Raw genomic sequence first — 23,330 nt, forward strand, 5'->3', positions numbered from 1 at the left:
AGAGAGAGAGAGAGAGAGAGAGAGAGAGAGAGAGAGAGAGAGCGAGAGAGCGAGCGCAGTCAGGAAGTGGTGGTGTCTTTTATGATTTATTTTCTGAAATTGCGCATCATCACTTCTGTTGTTTTTTATCTTCTATTTATTAGAAAGAAGCAAGTCACTAAGTGCAGCCCACACTCAAGAGGAGGTGAATTAGGCCTCACTGTTTAAAGTTAATGTCAACGAATTTATGGATATTATTGTAAACCAATAATTCAATTTGAATAACTCACTATGTTTGTATTTTAAACATTTCTTTTTGCATTTATAATAAATATCTGAAGCACAAATTTGTTCTTTTATATATTGACAGATACATGAATTGTAACTTCTTCATGAAGTGCCTTTCACTATGACTTTTGGTTGCTTTGTGATGCTATTTAATGCTTTAATCTTGAATTCCACTTTTTCTAGTATTAAGATTTTTGTTCTTACATTTTCTTTGTTGCCTTTATCTTGTTTTCCAGATAAATTACTTTTCAACATTTGTTTAATAACTTTACTCTTGTATAAACCTAATTTTTGTGTTTTAATACATTCTGGTGATCTTGGTGATCTAATAGGAGAATTTAATTCATTCAAACTTAGTATAACAACGGGTGTATTTAAAATTTTTCTTGTCATCTACTTTACTATTTTCTTTGGTTCATCTTTTTTGATGTTTTGGTTTTCTCTTTTAACTTCCTTTTTCTCTTTCTTTTATTTTTCTCTTTTCCTCCTTTTTGGGACAAGGTCTTCCTATGTTGCCTAGGCTGACCTTGAACTGCTAGTCTTCCTGCCTCACCCTTTGAGTAGCTAGGATTACTGGTGCATGCCAATGTGCCCAGCTTGAAGTCTTTTTTTAATTGTTATTTGTATTTGTAATTTTTATTGTGCTTTTCTTTTCACTAGTAATTATCTCCCCATTCGTGACACTTCTATTAACTAATGTGTTTATGTATTTCTTAAATAGCTGAAACCATTTTTCTACCACAGTCCTCTCATTCTCCCAGTAAGATAACTATTTTCACACTTTCCATGGCCCTCATGCAGATAAAATCTGTAGTGCATTTTACTTTTCTTTGCTCCCCTCTCCTGCAAATCTAAGCTATTATTTATGCCATATTTTTAGGTCTTGACCATTATTAATTTCTAACTATTCAATCTGAATACTATAGTATATTTGTAATTTTAAAGAGTTTCCTCTTCTATTTCTAGAATCCTTGCTTGGTTGGTACTTAAATGCAAGTTCTATGGTATCATATTGATTTATATATCTCAAGGTGCGTTGTTCACATCTGCATTCTTCAATGATCCTTTTAGAACTAATTCATGGATATTTTAAATTTGAATGACATTCTTCTGTGTGTGTGTGTGTGTGTGTGTGTGTGTGTGTGGTACTGGTGATTAAACCTATACTAGGCAAGTGCTCTGCCACTGAGCACATCCCCAGCCTCCCTCTCACTTTACTTTTAAATTTTGAGACAGCATCTTACCAAGTTGCCCAGGCTGGCCTTGAACCTGCAATTTTTCTGCCTCAGCCTCCTGAATACCTGGCGTTATAGGTTTATGCCACTATTTCCAGATTGAACAGCATATTTTAATGCCAAGAATTTCTAACCTTTTGTTCTTTATTTTATGTTTCTCTTACTATTTTTTAAAAATAAAATTGTCCTCTGTCTCCCACAGCAAGCCTGTTTCATTAGAGGCCATCTGCTTTTAGCACATCTGATTGGTCTCCCTCTTTCTAGTTGCTGGATTCTCTTAAGCACTAGATTATTTCCACTTTCTATTTTCTGCTTAAGCTAGCTTAAGCCTCTCCACAGTTGGAGGAACAACACTTTGTACTCCTGCATCAAGAATGTGAAAGGAAGCCTCTGTGTTCCTACATGCCCCTAAATGCAAGTGTTTGCATTCTTCTGGCTTTTGATATGTGGAAGAAGTTCCCCCACGCTTCTTTGAGTAGGAGCCAATGTTATACCCCTTTCCTGCCATGCCTGGTGGGAAAGGCTGTTACAGACCACCATGTTCAACTATTTGTGCCTGCAGGAAAGAACATTGCAGAACATCACGTCCCAACCCCTTGGTTCCAGGAAGTCTGAGTACATCTGCACCACAGCGTGATCTGAGGACCATGCCACACTGTCTCCACCCCTCAAGTTCCTCAGAACAGCAACCCTTCCCCTTCTCTTTAAAGTCTTTATTCTCTGCTTGCTGGCTGCTCACTCCCCATTTGACTCAGCCCACCCTGGGGGAAAATAACAGCCTTGTTTGTTCACACAGAGACTGCCCAGGTACTCTCTCTCCCCTCCACCTCTCTAACACACTTCTCCCCAGGATCGCCTCCATGCTCTGGGGTGGAATCACCCCGTAGTCAAGGCATCCATGGTCCTTAGCCCTTTTATGTTTTCACCCCAGGGCTTTCTGATGCTGTTCCTTTAGCCCCCTTCAGAGCCTGGACAATCCCAATAGAGTTACAGCCTCTTACTTTTCCTGCTCTTCCAGCTACTTATTCCAGCTAGCTGAAGACTTCAGGAAGGAAGAGTCTCAAAGATGACAAATTCTTTGATTTTAGCTTTTGATGAATGACCAGTAGCCTATATTTTTTGTAATTGGCTGTACTAAGTCTCACATGAGCAAGGTTATGCGAATTAATATGTTAAGAAAATGTAAAATGATGAAATCTTAAAATTAGAAGTAGCACAGAAAAAAGAAATAGCATGGAAGTCATAATAAAAGGAATCTCATAATTTATATATTGCCTTATTTTTATGTGATTTTATAAACATAATCTCACTTGAGTTTCAGATTTTGAAACTGTATAGTAAGTATAAAAATTATCATCCCCATTTTATAGATAAAAAGATTAAATAACTGGTCCAGGAACAACTGAGTAGTAAGTAGAGCTAGACTACAATGTTAGTCTTCTTATTACATTCTGCCACTGCTTGTTTGTTTCCACTTATCTTCAGAATATATTGCACTGCATAAATGATTTCTGAAATCCCTAAATTATGTGTTATAACTTGTGTTATAGTTTTCAACTCTTTATTATATTGCTACGAACAATTTAAAATGTAAGCAAACAGAAGGATAAGTATAAAGTAATAAAACCTTATGTAGTTTGAAATCTAACAAATTTAAAATAGTTTGAAAAGGATGTATATATAACCAGAATATATATTAAATATTACTTAATAGTAATATTCATAATATTTCTAGAAGATAAATTTTTGAAGGAAAATATTTCTTTTTGATATATGAGTGATTTGCTTTTTTCTTTGTAATATATATATATTAAATATATATATACTTTACATGACAGGTCTTGGTTCTCATTTTTTCCCTGTCCTCCCGTTACCCCCTCCTACTGTAGTATATTTTTTAAGGCATAGGCTTTATCTTACTATTCAATAGAAATGCACTTAGCCATTTCCTTATCAGGATATGTATTCCAGGATATTCCATATCCTTAGCATAACACAGAAAATGTAACCACGTTGCACATATTTCTTTTGTCTCTAGTGTTTTGTAATGTAGGACTAAATGACAGCTATTATAAATTAGTCGTTTGTCAACTGCTTAGCTCCTTTTCATGCTAACGTTGCCTTTAAAAATAGCTCATGCTCAGGAGTGATATTCAAAATATCTAACAACTAATATGGCCTAGCCAGAAATCAGCTGGAATATGTGCCAGCTGTGGACACCAGGAGGGGCTGCATCTGTACCCATTGGAGTATCAGCCTCGCTCCCAGTCACATCATATATCATATACACCTTCCGCTTGCCTGGATACTTTCATGCCCATGCTCACAGGAGATCTACAGGGATATAGTATCATCTTCCTTTTTCGAATTGAGGGAATTGCAACCCAGAGCAGTTAAATGTTGGGCCCCTTGGAGGTAAAGATTTCTGCCTCTTAGTTTAGTATTCTTCTTGGATAGAAGTTTCCCTCTTCAGGAGAAAAGGAAGAGATGAGAGTAGGCATTTTTGATAGCACAAAGATCAACTCCTTTTAGAGAAAAGTCATAGTAGGTGATGGACAGAATAGCAACCCCCTTCCTCCCTGGTTTCTTGCTTTCCCAAGTGAATCCTTTTCTTCCAGGTCTCTTGCAGGAGCTGCCTGTCCTAGGAGAGGAAGACTGGCTCCACCAAATGAGCAGATTTTTTTCAGTGAAAGAACTGACTTGGCGTCTCTTCTTCATATCCACAGGAACATTACGTACAAAGTCTTACTTTTTAAGAACATAATCTAACTGCTTGTTTTTCCTTTTCTTCTCCTTCTGCAGAATGGTCTTCCTTCAGGGGACAATCCATATCTTTTTAATGGTGATTTTATAGATCGAGGAAGAAATTCCATAGAGGTCCTAATGATCCTGCTTGTAAGTTTTCTTGTCTACCCCAAGGACATACACTTGAACAGAGGCAACCATGAAGATTTTATGATGAATATGAGGTAACCTCAGCCTTTAGATTTCCTCTTTTATTTCCCATTCTGCAAAATGTTACCTTTTTCAGTTCCCAGCAGATAGAGGTGAGGGTAGAGAAGGAGAAATGAGGGGAATTTCAAGGAGACCTCAATTCTTACCCCTATTCACCACCCTAGTCTTCAACTGAGTATCACTTGCTCTGAAACCCCCTTCTTCTCCTTTCTTCCAGTCCTATTCTTTCTTTTCCCTTTTACAGTGTTCTTTCTCTTGCTCCTAGGCCAACACTGGTTAGGTGTGCTATGCTAGATTTGGGAGAATTTTGGAGATTTAGGTTCTGTGCATGGACTGAGATGGAATAGTTCTGTTGTTACTCTTCTGGCTTGCTTCAAATGTTGTCTCAGTGATTAGTACCATGTTGTTCACTGATGTGTGTATTTTTATGACCTGGTAATTGCTTCTGGCACAGTTGTTCATAAACAGTTTTGAGAATAAATGTAACATAGCATTTCAGCTGTCTGACTCACTAGAGATTTGAGGAATAAAGATTGGTTAAATGCCTTAAGAATTTTTTCAGAAAGGCATGGTAGGTGACAAATGTGCATTTTCCCTGCTTTCTTCTCCTCCTCCTCTTCCTCCTCCTCCTTTTCATTTCTCATTTTAAGAAAAACAGAAATCAATTTGCTCTAGAGCAGTAGAAGGTATGGCATGTTTTGTGCCTTTGGTCCTGGGATTTGGGGGCCTTGATTAAAGTCAGCAACTGAAATTAGTTTTATCTTTTGGGCCCTTTGACACCTACTCTGAGAACAGAGTTTCCATTCTAATTCTCAGTGTGTGAGAAAGCAAATGCTGAACCTATGAATTTTAAATGTCTCAGAACTATTATCAGAAGCCCATTCTATATAAAATAGCTCAATACTTATATTTGAGCATGCCATTTTTCTTTCATTTTTTTCAGCTAGCCAATTATACTTATCTAGTGTCTTTAATAGTTAAAGAAAGAAGCCAGGTGTGGTGGCTCATGCCTACAGGAAGCAGGAGGATACCACACTGGAGACACTGAAACACTGTCTCAAAAAACCAAAAACAGAAAAAGTTAACGAAAGAGGCATAGCCTCTGCCCACATAGAGTGCATTTTTAAAAAACCCAACATATTAGTGGCTGGGGATTTAGCTCAGTTGTTCCAGTACCTGCTTTGCAAAGTACAAGGACCTGAGTTCAATCCCTGGCACCAAGAAACAAAAAAACAAAACAAAAACAAACAACATATTAGTAAAGCATGTTTACAGTACATAACGATCATATTCATCATGGGGAATTTGTACATGTATGTAAGACATCCTAATTCTTTTTTTTGGTCCTGTTCTCTTCCTCTCCCTCCAACCCTTCTTCCCCTCCCCACTTGCAGAAGTTCAATTTCAAGTTTTTCTTCAATTCTTTTTTTCCTTTAAATCCTTTAGCCCTTTCTTCCCTCCCCACTCTCATCATGTCTTGTTCCCCTTCCCATTTGAAAAAGAGTTTTTATATAGCAGGAAAGACAGTGTTGAACAAGTTTTCAAACGTGATAAGTTTTGTAAAGGGGTCATCCAACCTTGTCTGAGGAGGTGATAGAAAATTTTCCCATACAAGAGTGGCACTAGCCTAGGACCTGAAGGGCAAATTAGGCAGTCAAGAGAGAAGTATGGGAAAGAGTGTTGTGCAGTGAGCGAATAACTTACTTAGAGCTTGGAACAAGACATTTTAGACTTCAAAGAATTCCAAGAATACAGAAGCATAGAATGACAGGTGGCACCAATAGTGCTGGAGATATAAGAAATGGTTGAATGGTACAAAGGAATTTGGACTTCTGAGGACATGGTAATATCATTAAAGACTATCATATAATTTGTGTTTTTAAAATGTAGCAGGAAGAGTTTCTTGGAAAGGGCAAGAGTAGATCCAGTGAGTTGATTAGGAAGCAGTTAAAGAGATAGATAATAGATTCTCACTTATACTAGTGTAGTGGCAATGGAGAGGCAATGAAATCGATTCAAGAGAACATTAGGCAATGATGATTGGAGGGTCGGTAACTTGATATGAGGGCCTAGAAAGAGGAAGTAATCAAGGATGATCTTCAAGTTCCTGGCTTGAGGTTGGGGGTATAATGACATCATTCTGAAGGAGAATGAAGAGCTCAATTTGGAGTAAGTTGATCTGAGGTGCTGTTGAGCAGACAGTTGAGTATATGTGTCCAGAGATCAAAAACAAAGTGTATCCTGGAGTATTGCTTTGTGGTATTGATACTAGACAGTAACTGAAGTGCTGCATGGGCAGAAATAAGATTGCTAATGGAGAAGGTGAAGGGAGGAGAGGGCCTAGGACAGAATCTAAAGGAGCTCCAACATTTAAGGCTGGGTAGAGGAGAACTTGCCAAGGAACTTCAGAATAGTCAGAAAGGTAAGAGGAAAACCAAAAGTTACTTTACTGACATAAAATCCTAAAGAAGACATTTTTTCCAGAGGAATGGTATAGTTAACTGTATTTAGTGTTTCAGAGAAAGAAGCTGCAAGGTGCAAATTGGTTTGACAACACATATACTTTTGGTGAGCACAGGGGTTCTTCATGCACAAAAAAATATAATGTTACATTGTAGAAACCTGAACGGACATGATTTGCATGAAAACTTGTGGTGTTCTGTGTTCCTGTTTTACTGTGTTGCTTAGCAAGAATATATATCATCATCCTTTAGCAAAGAAAAGTAATTGAAAAAACTCCCTTAGCTAGCCAGGCATTAAAATTCCCCAATACTTCCAATTAAACTCTTGATACGTTCAGTTTATAACCTATGTTAAATCATAAAGGACCAAACTTGTTACCTTCTAGGTTTTCTTTGTCTTTGTTTAGTCTTTTCTTTTTTCTAATCATTTACTGTAAAATATAGGACATCTGAGAAATTCTATCTGAATGAAAAGCCTTTTGCCACACAGCTTCCTCCATCACACAGCACACCTCTTAAAAAAAATTGCAGCCTTTACACAACCCGTGCCTACCGCATCTATCTTGTGTCATAGTCATTTCATGAAAATCTGTTTTATTTCCCCAATTGTGCTGTAAGCTCCTTGGGAGTAAGGAGGATGCCATTGGCTGCTTTTGTTCTTTCCCATCATGCCTGGCAAAGACTTTGGTAAGTAATAGTTGCAGCTGAAGTCTAGTTTCTTGAGTTCTTGGTACTGGTGATAGTGAGATATCAAGGGCTCCCTTTTTTATGACTCATAAAAGTAGGAGTTACTAACAATAGTTTAAATACCTTTTTTCAGGTATGGCTTCACAAAAGAAATTTTGAATAAATATAAGGTAAGATGCATACTTTTTGGGGGTGCATTCTCTGGTGTTGATACATAGAAGTAAAAACAGGGCCAACAAAGCCTGAATTGTTACTTTAGGAAAGGGGATGGATTCAACTACTCAGAATCCATGCTAATAAAATAGAAGCACAGCAGGAAGCCTTTGCATTCTGGGTTTTATATTTTCTTTCTGTGCTAAAGTAAGCATTTTTTTATTGTGACTTTTGTGTCCATTCCAGTGTAGATAGGAACGTATTCCATTGCTTTAAAGGTACCTGCCTAGGATTCATTTTATTCAGGTATGGTAAAACAGGCAGACGTAAAAATGACTGTCATGAAGGAAAGGTTTTATTCACCGGTGCCTCTAAGTGAAATAAATAAGTCACACATGTATAAATACCGAATAGTTTCTCTGGTGTGAATAAACTGTAATAGTACATAAGATCCTAATGAGATAATTGACAATGTGAAATGGGAAGAAAGGGGCTAAAGGTGTAGGGAAGGTCGGATGGGTTGGGGAGGGGTAATAACGGAAAAGAAAAAATGTGAGAAAATGAAAAGATGAAAATAAAGTGATTGTACATGGGGAGGGGAGGAGGGGGTGAAGGGAGGGCAGGGACAAGGACAAAAAATGAGAACCAAGACCTGTCATGTAGAGGTACAAGATCCCAACAATGAATGTAACTGTACTGTATACCTAAAATGTACCAATAAACTCAATTAAAAAAAAAGAGACACTGCATGCCACACTGGGGGACCACGTAGGAAAGGAAGTACCAGAATCAATTAGAAGGCAGAGGAAGCCAGGGGGAAACAGACAAGTGCCTTTATTGTGGTTCTCTTGTGAGGGAATGGCCACCTCAGTGCAATCAAGTTTAAGACTGACTAGTTGAATTATGTCACTCTGCTCTGGGGCATAAGGGTTTGCCCTAGTTGTCTGATACTTGGTCCTGGAATGGTTAGGGCAAGAGATAGGAGCTCTGATTATGAAAGCCTGATAAAAGAGGTCTTGGAGGTGTGGGCTGCTCTTGATCAGTTGGTTTGCATATGAAAGTCATTTGCTATCTTTAGGAATTAGCCCAGGGAGGGACAGTCTCTCCTCCAGGTTGGCAAGGCCCCAAGATGTCAAAGTATCGAAACTGCAGAATAAATAGCTAAGTGTGGTGACACATGCCTGTAATCTCAGCTACTGGGGAGGCTGAGGCAGGAGGACTGTAAATTCAAGCTGAGCCTGGTCAACTTAGCAAGACCTTGTCTTAAAATTTTAAAAGGCTGCAGAGGTAGCTCAGTGGCAGAGTCCTCCTCGGTTCAATCCTTAGTACTGCAAAAACAAAACAGAATAAAAATCCATGATTAATACATGTCAGTTGGGTAGTAGCTCTTGGCTGATTTCCTTTGGGTGGCATGAAAACTACTGCTTTTTTTCATACATCAGGACTATGCAATAAACTTAACTTACCAGAAAAGCAAAACTTACTTAAGCTCTTACTTACAGCTACATGGAAAAAAAATCTTGCAAACCTTGGAAGACTTCTATACCTGGCTCCCAATTGGTGCCATCATTGACAATGAAACCCTGGTCATACATGGTGGGATATCTGAATCCACAGATTTGAAGTTACTCCACCGCATAGAAAGAAACAAAGTAAGTAGTGATGTTTTCATGACTCTGTCTCAGGGATGTATTATGTAATATGTACCTCTATTATTTTGATTTGTATTTTAGTGGTTATTATAACTCTGAAATGATTAGTGTAAGTTTTAAGAAAATCTTTGATTGCTCGATAAAGAACTAAATGGGTACCTTCTATATGTAGAAATTGCTTTTAAAAATTCATGTTCAAAGTGGAAAAATGAAGTGTTGGCATATCGTAAGTTTATAAAAGTGAAACATTTTGATATTTAAAAAAACTAAAATCTCTAAGAGTAAAAAGGGAAAAGAAAAAAATGTGAGAGAATGTAAAGATGAAAATAAAGTGTTTGTAGATGGGGAGGGGAGGAGGGGGTGAAGGGAGGGCAGAGGTAAGGGGAAAAAATGAGAATCAAGACTTGTCATGTAAAGGTACAAGATCCCAACAATGAATGTAACTGTACTGTATCCCTAAAATGTACCAGTAAACTCAATTAAAGCTGAAAAAAAAACCCTAAAATCTCAATTCATTTGGTAAATTATAGATAGCATAAAATTTACCACTGTGACTAACCAACAATGAGTAACTGTACTGTATCCCTAAAATGTACCAGTAAACTCAATTAAAGCTGAAAAAAAAACCCTAAAATCTCAATTCATTTGGTAAAATATAGATAGCATAAAATTTACCACTGTGACTATTTTTAGTTCATAATTCAGTGGCAATAAGTTCATTCATATTATTTTGCAACTATCACCACTGTAGCCATCATCTGTTTACAAAACTTTATCTTTCAAGACTGAAACTGTACCAATTAAACAGTAATTCCCTATTTTCCTTCTCTCTCCAGACTCAGTAACCCATATTCTACTTTTTGTCTCTATGAATTTAACTACTCTAGCTACTTCATATAAGTAGAATCATATAGCAATTTATTTCTGAACTGCTATGCTTTCCATTACACTACAACTGGACCAGGATAATCATTTTTGAAATATTTTAACCCTAGATAAGCATATTAAATACAAAAAAAAGCAGAAGAGAAACTTGTATAGAACTTCTGAGAAAGTGGGTATGTGGTGTCTTTAGAGTCCACACTTAGCGAAGGAATCTTTGGATGGGCCTTACAGAGTAATTAGAGTTGTCTTCCATTAACAGAGGCAAGCCGAAGACCCCAGGTTAGGGATACAGTGGGTGCCATCTAGGCACATGGGGCCAGATGATGGTATATGGTCCTAGTGGGAAACCTAAAGCATTACCCCTCGGGACTGATAGTCAACTTCCTACTAATCTGGGACCTAGATGGGACCTAGAGCTGGTTTCGAATCTGATAGAGTAAAAAAAAAAAATGTGATCCCTGTCACACTTTGAGCTTCTATACATGTGAATATTGTTGCTGTCACCTAATCCTTTTAATTTCAGCTTATTACAATCTCCAGACTAAGTCAGGTTCCCCTTTATATGCTCTCAAGCCCCTTGTATATATCCAATAATTTATGTTACCAAAACTAAATGAGAAATCATGGTTCTGTTTTTTACTACATTGCCTTGCTTATTCAGTTCACTGATAAAACCCCAGTGCCTTAGATGTAGTAAGTGCCTGATATTTGCTGAATATCTCCTAAGAGATTTAAGATGGAAGCAGGGCAAACCTAAGAAAAAAGAAACTTTCTCACAATCCCATTTCTGAATCTGTGATGATCTTATATCCCTCCTCCCTCACCTCACCACTGATGCCTATACTTCCTGGTTTATGCCTGGTGTTCTGGTGTAATTGTTAATAGTGCCTCGTTCTACTCTAGAAAAAAATCCCGGTTATAATAAAAACTTAAGGCCATCTTAAGTTTAAGGCATCCTTTCTCATGCTATCAGAGATAGTCAAGGCAGTAAGACATTTTGATCAAAATGAAATAGTCTTTTTAACACAGTGAGTGGGTATTATTCTAGCCAAGAGCAAGGGAACATGATGTTTTTGTCAGTCAAATATTGGCAAGCACATGGCATGAATGCTACACTCCACTACCACCTGCCCTGTGATGTGGTGCTAATTAGCCATGGCAGCCATACCAATTTCTCACATTAAAAACTTGTACTCTCCTGAGCTTAGCCTGAACAGCCAGCTCGATCAAGTTTTTTTTTTTTCTGAGATATTGAGAACATGTCTCCGAAATGTCCTTTACTAGCTCTTTGGAGACCCTAAGCTGAGAGCTACCTTGACATAGTAAAGACTGTAAAGATCTGATATCAAACGGATGTAGCTAGATTTATATACTGTGTCTGCCACTTCCTGGCGTGGTGATTGGACAAGATAGTAAAGTTTTCTAAGCCTCAGTTTCTTTACGTATAAGTTAAAGATAAAAATGCCTATCACATGTATTCAGTGGAGCACTACTCAGCCATACAGAAGGGTAAATTTGAGTCATTTGCAGGAAAATGGATACATCTTGAGACCATAATGCAAAGTAAAATAAATCTGACACAGAAGATTAAATATCTCATGGATTCTCTTATATGAGAAACTCAAAATATAAATAATTTAAAGAGCAAAAGCAGAGAGAGATGACACAAAACAGGGAGGTGGACTTTGTGGAGATGAGAAAGGAAATGGGATTGCGAAGAGGGGAAGGCCAGGAAGGGAGGAAGGGGAAGTAAAATGATTAAGATGTAATACACATATGTACCAAGTCCCCGAAATGAATGCAGTTATTATGTATCACAAACATATACTAATAAAACACCTATAATATTGCATTATTGGAATTATTAAATATAGTAACCTAGATGAAGAAAGCAGCATACAGTAAATACCAAACATATACCTCACGTTTCCAACTCTCTCATCTTTTTCTGATACTTGGATGTGAGGTCTAGTCACCAAGACAGATCATGGAAGAAGTTTTGGGGCCAGTAATTTTCCCAAAAGACCCCAAATTTCACCCCCCCGTCAGGGATCTCTGTTCCACCTGTTCATAAGAATGGTTTTAAAGACAAACTTGACTTGTATATTGTTTGTGTCTTCTACCGACTTGTATATTGTTTGTGTCTTCTACCCTATGTAGATTGAAGTTGAGCTGACAGTACATACTTACAGTAAATATAATTGAATTGCAATGAAAGTAGTAGGTTTGACTTTCTGGAACTCTCAGCTGTGATACAGAAGTATATTTTTAACTCAAATTTCTTAACCCCCACTTTCCCATCCCATAAGACCTTCCAGCTGTCAGAGTGACCATATTTCCTGGCTTACACCCATGATCATGGTATGTTTGTTAGTAGTGCACTGGTAGTATTTGGGAAACCTGATGGCAACCTCCCTTCTGGGTTCATTAAAGGCATTTTTTAAGGTGAGCAGGTCAGAGGTCAATACAGAAGGATAGAAAAGGAAGATTCTACAAGACTAAGATTCTGGTCTAGTATTCTTCAAACTCCCTAGCAGAGGGTATGGGAAAGGATTAGCCAGTTTGACCCCACAAGAGAAAGTGGTGGTGTGGTGCCTTAAGGGAGATGGGGTGAAGCACCCCATCCTAAATGCCCCTCAAAACCACATAGCAGTACTTGTTTAAGGGACCATGTAGTCTTGCCCAATGAGCTTATCAGAAAAGAACTGTGTGGGTCTAGGTCCAGAAGATCCCCCTAGAATATTCTATTCTGTATAAAACCTGAAGACATTTACTGAAGGAAAACAAGGAAGGGAGGCTATGAACTAGTTAATAACAACTGAGATTGCATTTCTACCAGCTAAATGAGACAATACTTTAGAATAAGATTTCATTTTATTTTTGAAAAATGAAGGCAAGATTTTATATGCACTGTAGTTTATGGAAGAAACTAAGTGCCTGCCACAGAGAATTGCCCATCGTTGAACTATAGCCACCATATAGAAGTATAGTTTAACATTGCTTTGTGTGAAGGTGTAATGCTATAAGGAAATAAGTATAAATTTACAGTCTCAGGCTGTGTAAGAGAATGCAGGGGGATTGTAACAGTAGACATGCTGTCAGAAAGGCATTTTATTTTCCAAAGAAACACAGAAGCTCTGCTAGTAGGATCAGAGAACATAATCAGTTGTTGATAGGTCATGTTGAGAACTATTCTGCATTTAGGTGGAAGGGCTTTCAAAGTTTTCATCCTATTTCCCCTTTGAGAACTTCCCTAAATGCAGATATACTTTTCCCTTATTTTTTCCCTTATTTTTCCTAGAAAACACAGCAAAATGAAAAGCAGTCACTCTTTTAAGAGATGTTTGTGAACACCAAGCCCCAGGTATAGATAAAGACTAAAAGGAAGCTAGTTTTCCCTGCACTTAACATCTTCCATTTTCTGCAGTAACACCTTAGAACATGCCTAGCACCTACATATGTGCATTGGGAATACCTTAGGGATGCTCATGCAGGTTTCTCCCTGCAGGGCAATATCTCTAGTTGAGAAAAGCATGCAAACAGAACTTAACAGGCACAGTTTGCAAACAGGGATGGATTGATGAGACATAGGAGGTGGGTAAGATGGAAAGGAAGACCCTGTGTTTTTCACTGGGTTGATGCACAACAGTATAGACAGAGCCCTAGCTGCTTCTGAAATGTCTGCATGTAGTATGACAAGCAGTGAGTTTGTCTAAAGCATGCATTTGTTTTGTAGATGAAATCTGTGCTGCTACCTCCAGTGTCAACAAACTCCACTGAGCCAGAGAAAAAGAAAGTAGGTGCAATCATCATGTCTGGGATAATCACATCAAAAAATGACCCTTCTGAACAGTTATCAAAGCAAGAATGGGAGCAGGTAGGTAATTAGTGTTCACCAGAGAGGCAATGAGGGCACCAGCATAGACGATGTTGTCCTTTACAATAAAGATACATTATATGCACAGTCAGGGTCTAGTGAAGCAACATTTAGAGTTCACATCTCAAGACCTGATTTGGACCCACTAGAATAACTACACAACTTCAAATATATCCTTTTTCATGCCCTCAAAAGAAGCATGGAGGTAGAGGGGCTGGAGTATCGATCAATGGTAGAGCACTTGCCTAGCATGCATGAGGCCCTGGATTCCATCATCAGTGCAAGTAATAAAAGTAATAAAATAAAAATTAAAAAATAACAACTTTTAGAATCATAGGCAATAGCCTATAATAAGGACATTGAGGTACTTTATAAGTCAACTGGCCCAAATGCCTGATTCGAAAGATTTCAAGAGTGAGACTCAGAGGGATTCTCAAGGTTCTCACTATTTTAAATGACAAAGACAGCTTTTATCGCTGCTCTTTGAGGTCATAGGAGAAGTTTATATAAAGGGACGTATATAGAGCAGAGCCATTAAGGAGCTTCCAGTTTTCTATGAAAAATATTCTTAGAAATTTAGGTCTTCAGTCCTGGCTGTTATGTGACCTGCATTTGCCTCTTCCGCCTCAGAAGGAAATATTTATACTAATAGTGTGGATTTAGGAGAACAGCTGATAGACTGCAATCCCTGAGTAAACGTGTTGCTGAAACTGAGAATGTCCTTATTGAGGGGGCAAAAGATGGAGAGGCAGAGATTTCTTCACATGAACAGTTCTCTGTTTGTAATGGGGAAGAGTAAGAGCTTCCTCAGGCTGTATGCTCAACGGGACAAAAACCTGGGTCCACACCACAGGGGGGGACATCTATCTAATCTTTTGGAACATACTAGGAACACCTACTCTGTGTTCCTTATGAGGATCTGCTTTCTCCTCTGAACATGACAAAGAACTTCATGGACTCAAAAGTTGTGAAACAATTATGATTTTGAAAGTCAACGACAGACTCTTTTAACAGTTACTAAGCATTACTACCTTGGCTACCGTTATTGCTAACTTGGCTATTGGGAATGTGCAGAAAGGGATTGGGCTGGTAGTGAGCATTAAAATATTCTGGAAAGGATGCATGGAGGGATGAGAATGAAACAATTTTGAGGGAAGAATAAGAAATAGCCCTTGGGATACCTTAGATTAATATTTCAGGGAAATAAACAGACTCTAAAGTGATACATCCTCCCTTGTAAATAGCAGCCTAATCTGGTTTGCTGTTCCCAGATTATTGACATTCTGTGGAGTGACCCCAGAGGTACAAAAGGCTGTTTTCCAAACACAGGCCGAGGAGGGGGCTGCTATTTTGGACCAGACATTACCACCAATATGCTTAATAAATACCACTTGAAAAGGATCATTAGATCTCATGAATGTAGGCCTGAAGGATATGAAATCTGCCACAATGGGAAGGTAAGCTAATGTTGTTGGTGACATTCTCACAGACCTCCTTCCCCCAAACATGGCCTTTTCACAAAGTATGTGTGACCTGAAGCCAGTGGGAAGATGTCTTCCCTAGAATCAATCAGAAGCCAGAGACTGGAGGATCACATAGGTTCTTTGAAGGAACCTCACTGTCCCACACTCTAAGAGATATGTGGTTTATTTCTCTGCTCTTCACTGATCCCAGAGAGAGAAATTCTGACACATGGCACTACATCCTTTACTAGTTGTGAGGCAACTCACCTATACAGTGGGATTATGGTTGTACTTTTCCTCACAAAGCCTATAAAAAGCAGCAATGAATCCAGTTTGCCCTCTTCCACTTTTTGCACACTCCTTGTGCAGAGCAGAAAACAAAATCAAACAAAACCTCTCTTTCCTTCATTTGGCTGAATAAGTGATCTCCAGCAAGCTGCCTGCTGCAGTCAGTTTAGCTACCACCACTAAAAGGGGATGCACTGTGCTCCTTCAGTGATATTGACAAAGCTAGAAGAGATGGAGACTTGAGAACTGGTTCCTGTCCCCAGTTGTCCTAGGAGGTCTCTTTTTCTATAGTCAATAACAGTAAATAATAATGAATAGCAAATTTTGTGCTATTTCTATGTTGATTCTCTGCTTTTCCTAACTTTATTTGTTTTAGGTTTATATAATATTGCAATATGAATAAGGCAAATATTAGTTAGGATTTCTCTATAATGAGAAAATAGAAAATAGCAGTGGCTTGTCTGAAGTGACATTTTCATTAGGACAGCACTGAGCCTAGGCCAGGTTCCTTGTCACCAACAAGTACCATTTTTCCATATTCAGCTTGGCCCCAAAGCTCAGCCCTGTCCACAATAGTGGTCATGGACCTTTGCTCCAGCCCCTGTTTATCTTCCCTTAGAGTGCTGATTTTTCAGGACCCCTGAACCCTCTGAATCACTCAGCTCAAATACAAAGACTGAGATACTAGAAAATTTTTATTTTGCATGCTCAAATATTACAAGGTAAGAAAATAGAGGAGATATCCCTTGGAAAAGTAAAATTTGCAAAGACAAATATTATAGAGGATTCCAATATCTGACAATAAAATTGTATATAGGAATCCAGGGCCATGCACTGGGGATATTGGATAGGTGGCTAGGAGTTAGTAGTGCTGGAAACACTGAGTAGAAAACTTTGTCTTCCTCCAACGGAATCTTAAGAAATGATAAGACTTGTATAATTTACAGGGAATAAGAACTTTGTTTGATTTTCACTTTTTAAGAATTGAGCCATTTATGACCTTATTGTATGACCGTTTGAAAACTAACTTTATGGCCCTAACAATCTTTTTCATTAATCAGGTTATTACTGTGTTTTCTGCTTCTAATTATTATGAAAATGGCAGCAATCGAGGAGCTTACATCAAAATGGGTTATGGCATGGCCCTAAAATTTTCCAAGTACCAAATAACTAATTCAACATGCATGCAGCCTCTTCACCAAAGGTGTGTGTATTCTGAGAATTCCAAGTACTGGTATTGGTGACTGAGTAACTGAGAGCAGCCACATGAGGTGAAGGCAGCCACTTGAGAGTTTTTTATTCCTATAAACAAAACACAAATAGTTACAGATACCAAGTGGTGAATATACTCATATTTGGTACCCAAAAGAATAACTTTCAATTCATACATCTTTTTACCTGAATAGAAAAGTCAGTACCTATGAGTGTAATGGAATGTAGAGAAGGAAATGACACCTACTCAGTCCCTGAACCCAGAACCTTCTCTGTTCTGCAAACAACTCCATCTGGCTTTGTCTCTTCTCTCTTCTACCCAGAAGTATATGTGCCAAAAATGTTGAGTGTCTCTCCATATGATGACATTTATAGCTTATCTTCCTTTTTCCCCTGTAATATATTTTTTAGATATTTTTACATTATAAAACCTTGTTTTTTGTTAGTAAGTTAAAAAAAAGAAGTATGAAGAAAATATTAGTTATCTACCCTCCCCTTCCATATTCCTTTTCCCCAGAAGTAACTAAAACTAACAGCCAAGAGTAGCCCCTTTCACCTTCTTCTTGCCCCTACAAAAGTAGGCAATTATGAATTCATTGAATAAAATGACCTGTGAGCACCTACTATGTGTCAGATACTGTTCAAGGTGCACATTTAAGCGTAGCACTAAACAAAATAGGCAACCTCCCCATCAAATGTATATCCCAGTGTGAAGAGGCGGACAATAAACAACATATATGCATTTATTTACAAAGGTAGAATCACTCACACCCTGTATTCTGCAACTAACCTTTTCCCCTTGAAGATTATGCCATGAACATCATGGTAGTGCATAGACCTAATTTGTTCTTTTTAGTAAATGTACAATATTCTGTAGTAAATGTGTATCATAACTGCTCTGGAGTGACTAACTCCTCTTCAGATGATGGACATCCAGATTCATTTCAGGGTCTTGCATTGTATGAGAATAGTGTTGTTTCTCCGTCTATTTTGAAGGCTATCTTTGCTGGATAAATTAATTTAGGTTGAAAGTTATTTGCTCTTGGGACTTGAAATACTTCACTCCAAGCTCTTCTGGCCTATAGCATTTGTGTTAAGAAATCTGTTGTGATTCTAACTGGCTTACCTTTATATATTTTTTGTTGTTGTTGTTTTCTGACTGCTTTTAAAATTCTGGATTTTTTTGCTGGATATCTGGTAATTTAACAAGGCTATGCTTAGTCAGCTTTTTTTCATCATATTTGGTGTTCTGTGTCACTTGTATTTTAAACTCTTTATATTTGGGAAATTTTCTTATATGATTTCTGTAAATGTGTTAGTAAGCCCATTTGTGTTATCTTCTAGTTTTTCTCTAACTCCAGTTAGCCTTATATTGGTCTTCTTATTGTCATCTAGCAGCTGCTGGATAATCTTCTCTTGTTCTATTATTTTCTTTGTGGCTTCAAGTACTTCACTGTAATTCATTAGGTCCTCAATTTCAGACACTCTGTCTTCATACTCGTCATTTCTGCAATATATGTATTCTACACAGTTTTTAAAATTTCAGGTATTTTTGTCTAGAATCTTTTTGAGGATTTTATATCCTTATGAATCTGTCATTCAAGTTTTGAACTGTCTTGGTACCTCATCCAGTTTTTTTAAAACTTATTTTCCTCTAAATTCACTGTGAGCATATTGAGTGAAACTGCTGTGAACTTTTGGTAAAAATGGTAACAAGGTGACATTTCCTCTTTGAACATGTCTAGTTTCATCCCTTCTATAAACTTTTCATAGATTTCTGCTACCTGGTATTTGGTTTCCTCTCTTTTAATGACCCCTGGCTCTTGTGGTTACTATGGCTTGTGGTCATATGATGATTATTAGTAACATGCTGCTATGAAGTCTTTTCAGCTTCATTTGTCCAGTGATAGTATTTACCCCTTCTGTTATTTACTTTAAGTCATTTGGTCTCTTTCCCTATGTTTTGCAGAGAGAATTACTTCTAGGTAACAGCATCAACTTTTCAGAGATGTCCTCCATGCTTTGCTAGCTATTGGCATTTGGGTCTGTCCCAGGATCTTACCACCTTGGTTTGTTAGAGAGTAAAGGTTGCAGCTTGTTTGGTCTAGTAACCAGTTCTTTGGTAATCCACTGTAGTAAAGTTTATGAACCCTAGACGATCTGGATATTGGCATACACCACAGAGCACAAACTGGTCCCAATAACTATGTTCCCTTGGCTAAAGTATTACAATGAACAATTAAAAGAGTATCAAGCACACACTGAGTGATGACAGATTCTAATAACTAACACTGTACCAACTTTACTCATAGGAACAAGATCTATAGGTATAGAACAAATTCTAAGACAAACCAGGTAGTAAGTATCTGCTCAAAAGAGCAATTTTACCTCCTTTAAACATAGAACAGTATTCAGCCACAGTTAAAATATTGTTAACTAACTATGGATTCATAAGGGTAAATGGTATGGCTATGGGAGCATGAAGAAAATAATAGATTATGAAAAATTAAACAATAAAAAGAAGCAGGTGGCAAGATTGATGTAAAAGATCTTATTAAGGAGTAAAGGAAAATTAGTAATATTAGATAACAGTAACAGAAAAAACCCAACTAGGATAAGAGTAAATAAAAGGGAATGGAGAAAGAGAGAAGGAGAAATACTCAAGAAGCAGTTGAAAGAGAGATAGATAGCCAGAAAATAGAGAAAAAAAGGGAGGACCTCTTCAAACAAATAAAGTTATATTTACAAAAGGGGGAATAAGAAAATGGGTGATAGGCTTGGGCCCAGTACACAGGACCAGGTAGCCGTGCCCTCCCCTGCCGGCGCCACCACCATCGCTCCAGCACCAGGAAGGGAACGGACCCCCCCATGCTCTCAGAACTCCTGATTGTGCCAGTCTTTGGACCCACACTGCAGAGGCAGAAGTGGTCATAAAGGGTATGTTTCTGAGCTCCCAACTTTGAACATCTTTAAAGAAAGGGTGGGGGAAACCTGTACTAGAACTGTGTGGAGTTCAACCCTTCAGGAGGTTGGGGAACTCAATCTAGGCCTTGCAGCCCGAGGTCAGTCTGCGTCATGGGGTTCTGCCATCAGCTAGCTGAGATCAGGGGACTTGGTTCTGCACATGGCTGTGCATGTTGTATATTATGACAGCAGAGATATAGTCTAAAAGAGGCCCTTCAAATTCATTTTTTTTCTTTCTTTTCCTCATTCTACTCTGCAAATTCTTTCTTTTTCTGTCCTCTTTCTCCAACTCAGTCTCTTGCTCCACCATTTTATTCCTCATCTCCCTTTCTTTTTCTGCTCCTGCCCTAACTCAGATTTCTTCTTTTATAATTTTTTCCTCTTTTCTTTATGTTCTTTTCTTCTGCCATTCTACCTCACTTAAGGGTCAATAGTTTCAAGGGAAAGTGAGCCCCTATTACTGTTAAGGGGATATATTCTTGTCCTTATACTTCTACTTTGTCTATCCCTTTTGAATTTAACAGTTTCACAATTGTGTGGTCATTCTATGTCCTCTGGCTTCACTTGAAACCTTCTCTAATTCTTTTACTTATCTACTCCTCTTGTCCCAACTCTGTCTAAGCACCCATCCTAAATGGTAAATACGCTATATTGAAAAGTTTATTCACTGCAAAGATATTGGACTACTTATTGATTTTAATTTAATTAACATGGTTTAAAGGTGATAGAATAATGACTACCACAAGTGGTCAATTGCAAGTTGGGCTTGATCATATTGTGTTGTTGATTGTATCAATTGGGATAAAGGATTGTGATTGATTTAATAAGCTGTTTTCTCTGATAGTATGAAAATGAGAATGGCTATGAGTCATTAGAGACCCAAAAGCTAAAGCGCAACTATGTCAGGAAGATTTAAGTAATAACCCAAAAATTAAACCAAGGACAACCCAACAACAAACATAAAAATGAGAAAACACTTAAGCAAGACACAAAGACAGACTTCCAGTTCACCAATGGCAAAGAGTAGGGCAAATGAGGATGAAAAGTCTAATAGTGAACCATTAGGACACCCTGAACTGAAAGCACAGGAAGGAACAAAACAGATCAGTCAGGCTCTAGAAAAATTCAAAACAGAAATAATTTCCCAGATAACCATAGAGATGGTGAGCAAAATGAAAGTCATGATTTGAGACTCTAGAACAGAAACTGACAAAAAAATAGATGAGGTCAGGACCATGATAGAAGCCATGAAGGCCCAGCATAAGAAAGAAATGGAAACAATGAATGCCCAACATAGGAAAGAAATGGAATCCACTAAACAGATTCAGATATCCAGGAGATTAAAAACTCCATTGAAAGTGTTTGCAACAGAATAAAAGAATGAAAAGATAGAATCTCAGATATAGAAGATAAGATGGCAGTCAGTGACTGTGAAGAGAGAGGTCTCTTAATAACAGTAAGGGATCATGAGAAATTGATCCAACAACTCCTAGATGACGCAAAGATGAATAACGTAAGACTGATAGGAATCCATAAAGTAGCAGGAGAAAATACAAATGACTTGAAAAACCTGTTCACAGAATTAATGACAGAAAACTTCCCTAACAGGGGAAGAATTTGACATTCAGATAAGTGAGGCATACAGGACCCCAACTAGCCATGATAAAAAAAAAAACCTACTCCTAGACATATAATAATGACGATCCCAGAAACCCAACAGAAGAACAAAGTACTACAAGCAATAAGAGAAAAGAAACAAATCACATGCAAAGGAAAGGAAAGCCCATCAGAATCATGGCACTCTTTTCAACACAAACCCTTAGGTCAAGGAGAGCCTGGAGTGGGATATTTCAAGTACTAAAAGAAAACAACCTCCAACCTAGACTGGTGTATCCTGCAAAACTCTCTTTCAAAATGGATGGGGAAATGAGATACTTCAATGACAAAGAACACCTGAGAAACTTCATAAATACCAAACCAGCACTACAAGGAATTCTAAACAATATCCTAGAAAAAGACAATGAAGGTAACAAAACCATGAGGCCAAATAGAGCAAATCAAATAGGCAAGGCAAGAAACTAAAAGGAGAAGGCAAAAAAGTAAAAAGAGTCAACAAAAAGCCAATAACATGACAATAATATAAATTATAACCATCAAGTCAATGGCCTCAACTCACCAATCAAGAGAAATAGACTGGCAGAATGGATTAAGAAGCAAAATCCAACAATATGTTGTATACAGGAAACACACCTAGTGCAAAAAGAAGCCCATAGACTGAAAGTGAAAGGATGGAAAACAATTCTCCATGCAACAGGAGCCCAGAAAAAAGCAGGGGTAGCAATCTTATTTGCAGACAAAATAAATTTCAAATCAAAACTGATTAAAAGAGACAAAGAAGGTCACTACATCCTTGTAAAGGGAACAATTCAAGAGGAAGAGATAACAATCATAAACATATATGCACCAAATATTAATGCCCCCAACTATATAAAAGAAATATTAAGAAACATGAAAAACCAAATAAGCACTAATACAATTGTAGTGGGGGATCTAAATACCCCACTTTCACAAATAGATCATCTAGGCAAAAAATCAACAATGAAATATGAGAACTGAACCAAGCTTTTGAATGCATGGACTTAAAAGACGTCTATAGAGTGTCCCACCCCACAAAATCAGAATATACATTCTTTTCGTCTGCACATGGGTCATTCTCCAAGATGGATCACATACTAGCTCACAGAACAGGTTTGAATAAATGCAAAAGAATTGAAGTTATTCCCTGTATATTATCAGATCATAGTGCAATCAAGCGGGAGTTAAATAGCACAAGAAACTGTAGGAACTTCACAAGCCCATGGAAATTGAACAACACTCTCCTGAACAATCAATGTATCACAGAGGAAATTAAAGAAGAAACCAGACAGTTTTTACAAATAAATGAAAATGCCGATAAAATATACAGGAATCTATGGAACACAATGAAAACAATTCTACATGGAAAATTCATCGCACTGAATGCCCACACTAGTTAAAAAGAGCAAGCTCAAATAAACAACCTAATGGTGAATCTTAGACTCCTAGAAAAACAAGAGCAAGAGAGCTCGAACAAGAGAGGAAATTATAAAGATTAGATCAGAAATCAATGCAATGGAAACTAAGAAAATGATACAAAAAATAAATGAATTGAAGAGTTGGTTTTTTGAAAGAATAAATAAAATTGATAAACC

The 23,330-nt window shown here is 37.7% G+C and overlaps 1 protein-coding gene across 1 annotated transcript in view; it reads left to right on the forward strand.

Annotated features, from left to right (window-relative positions):
- Window positions 1–23,330, forward strand: part of Ppef1 (protein phosphatase with EF-hand domain 1) — a 136,227-nt gene that overhangs the window by 99,136 nt on the left and 13,761 nt on the right. Inside the window, exons 11-16 of the mRNA XM_033760547.1 lie at window positions 4,305–4,471; window positions 7,740–7,776; window positions 9,262–9,411; window positions 14,033–14,173; window positions 15,445–15,630; window positions 16,986–17,128. Coding sequence (XP_033616438.1) covers window positions 4,305–4,471; window positions 7,740–7,776; window positions 9,262–9,411; window positions 14,033–14,173; window positions 15,445–15,630; window positions 16,986–17,128 — 824 coding nt within the window. The remainder of the gene's footprint in view (window positions 1–4,304; window positions 4,472–7,739; window positions 7,777–9,261; window positions 9,412–14,032; window positions 14,174–15,444; window positions 15,631–16,985; window positions 17,129–23,330) is intronic.

This window comes from Fukomys damarensis, unplaced genomic scaffold (assembly GCF_012274545.1).
Source record: "Fukomys damarensis isolate Sample0158 unplaced genomic scaffold, DMR_v1.0_HiC HiC_scaffold_39, whole genome shotgun sequence".
Classification (NCBI taxonomy): Eukaryota; Metazoa; Chordata; class Mammalia; order Rodentia; family Bathyergidae; genus Fukomys; species Fukomys damarensis.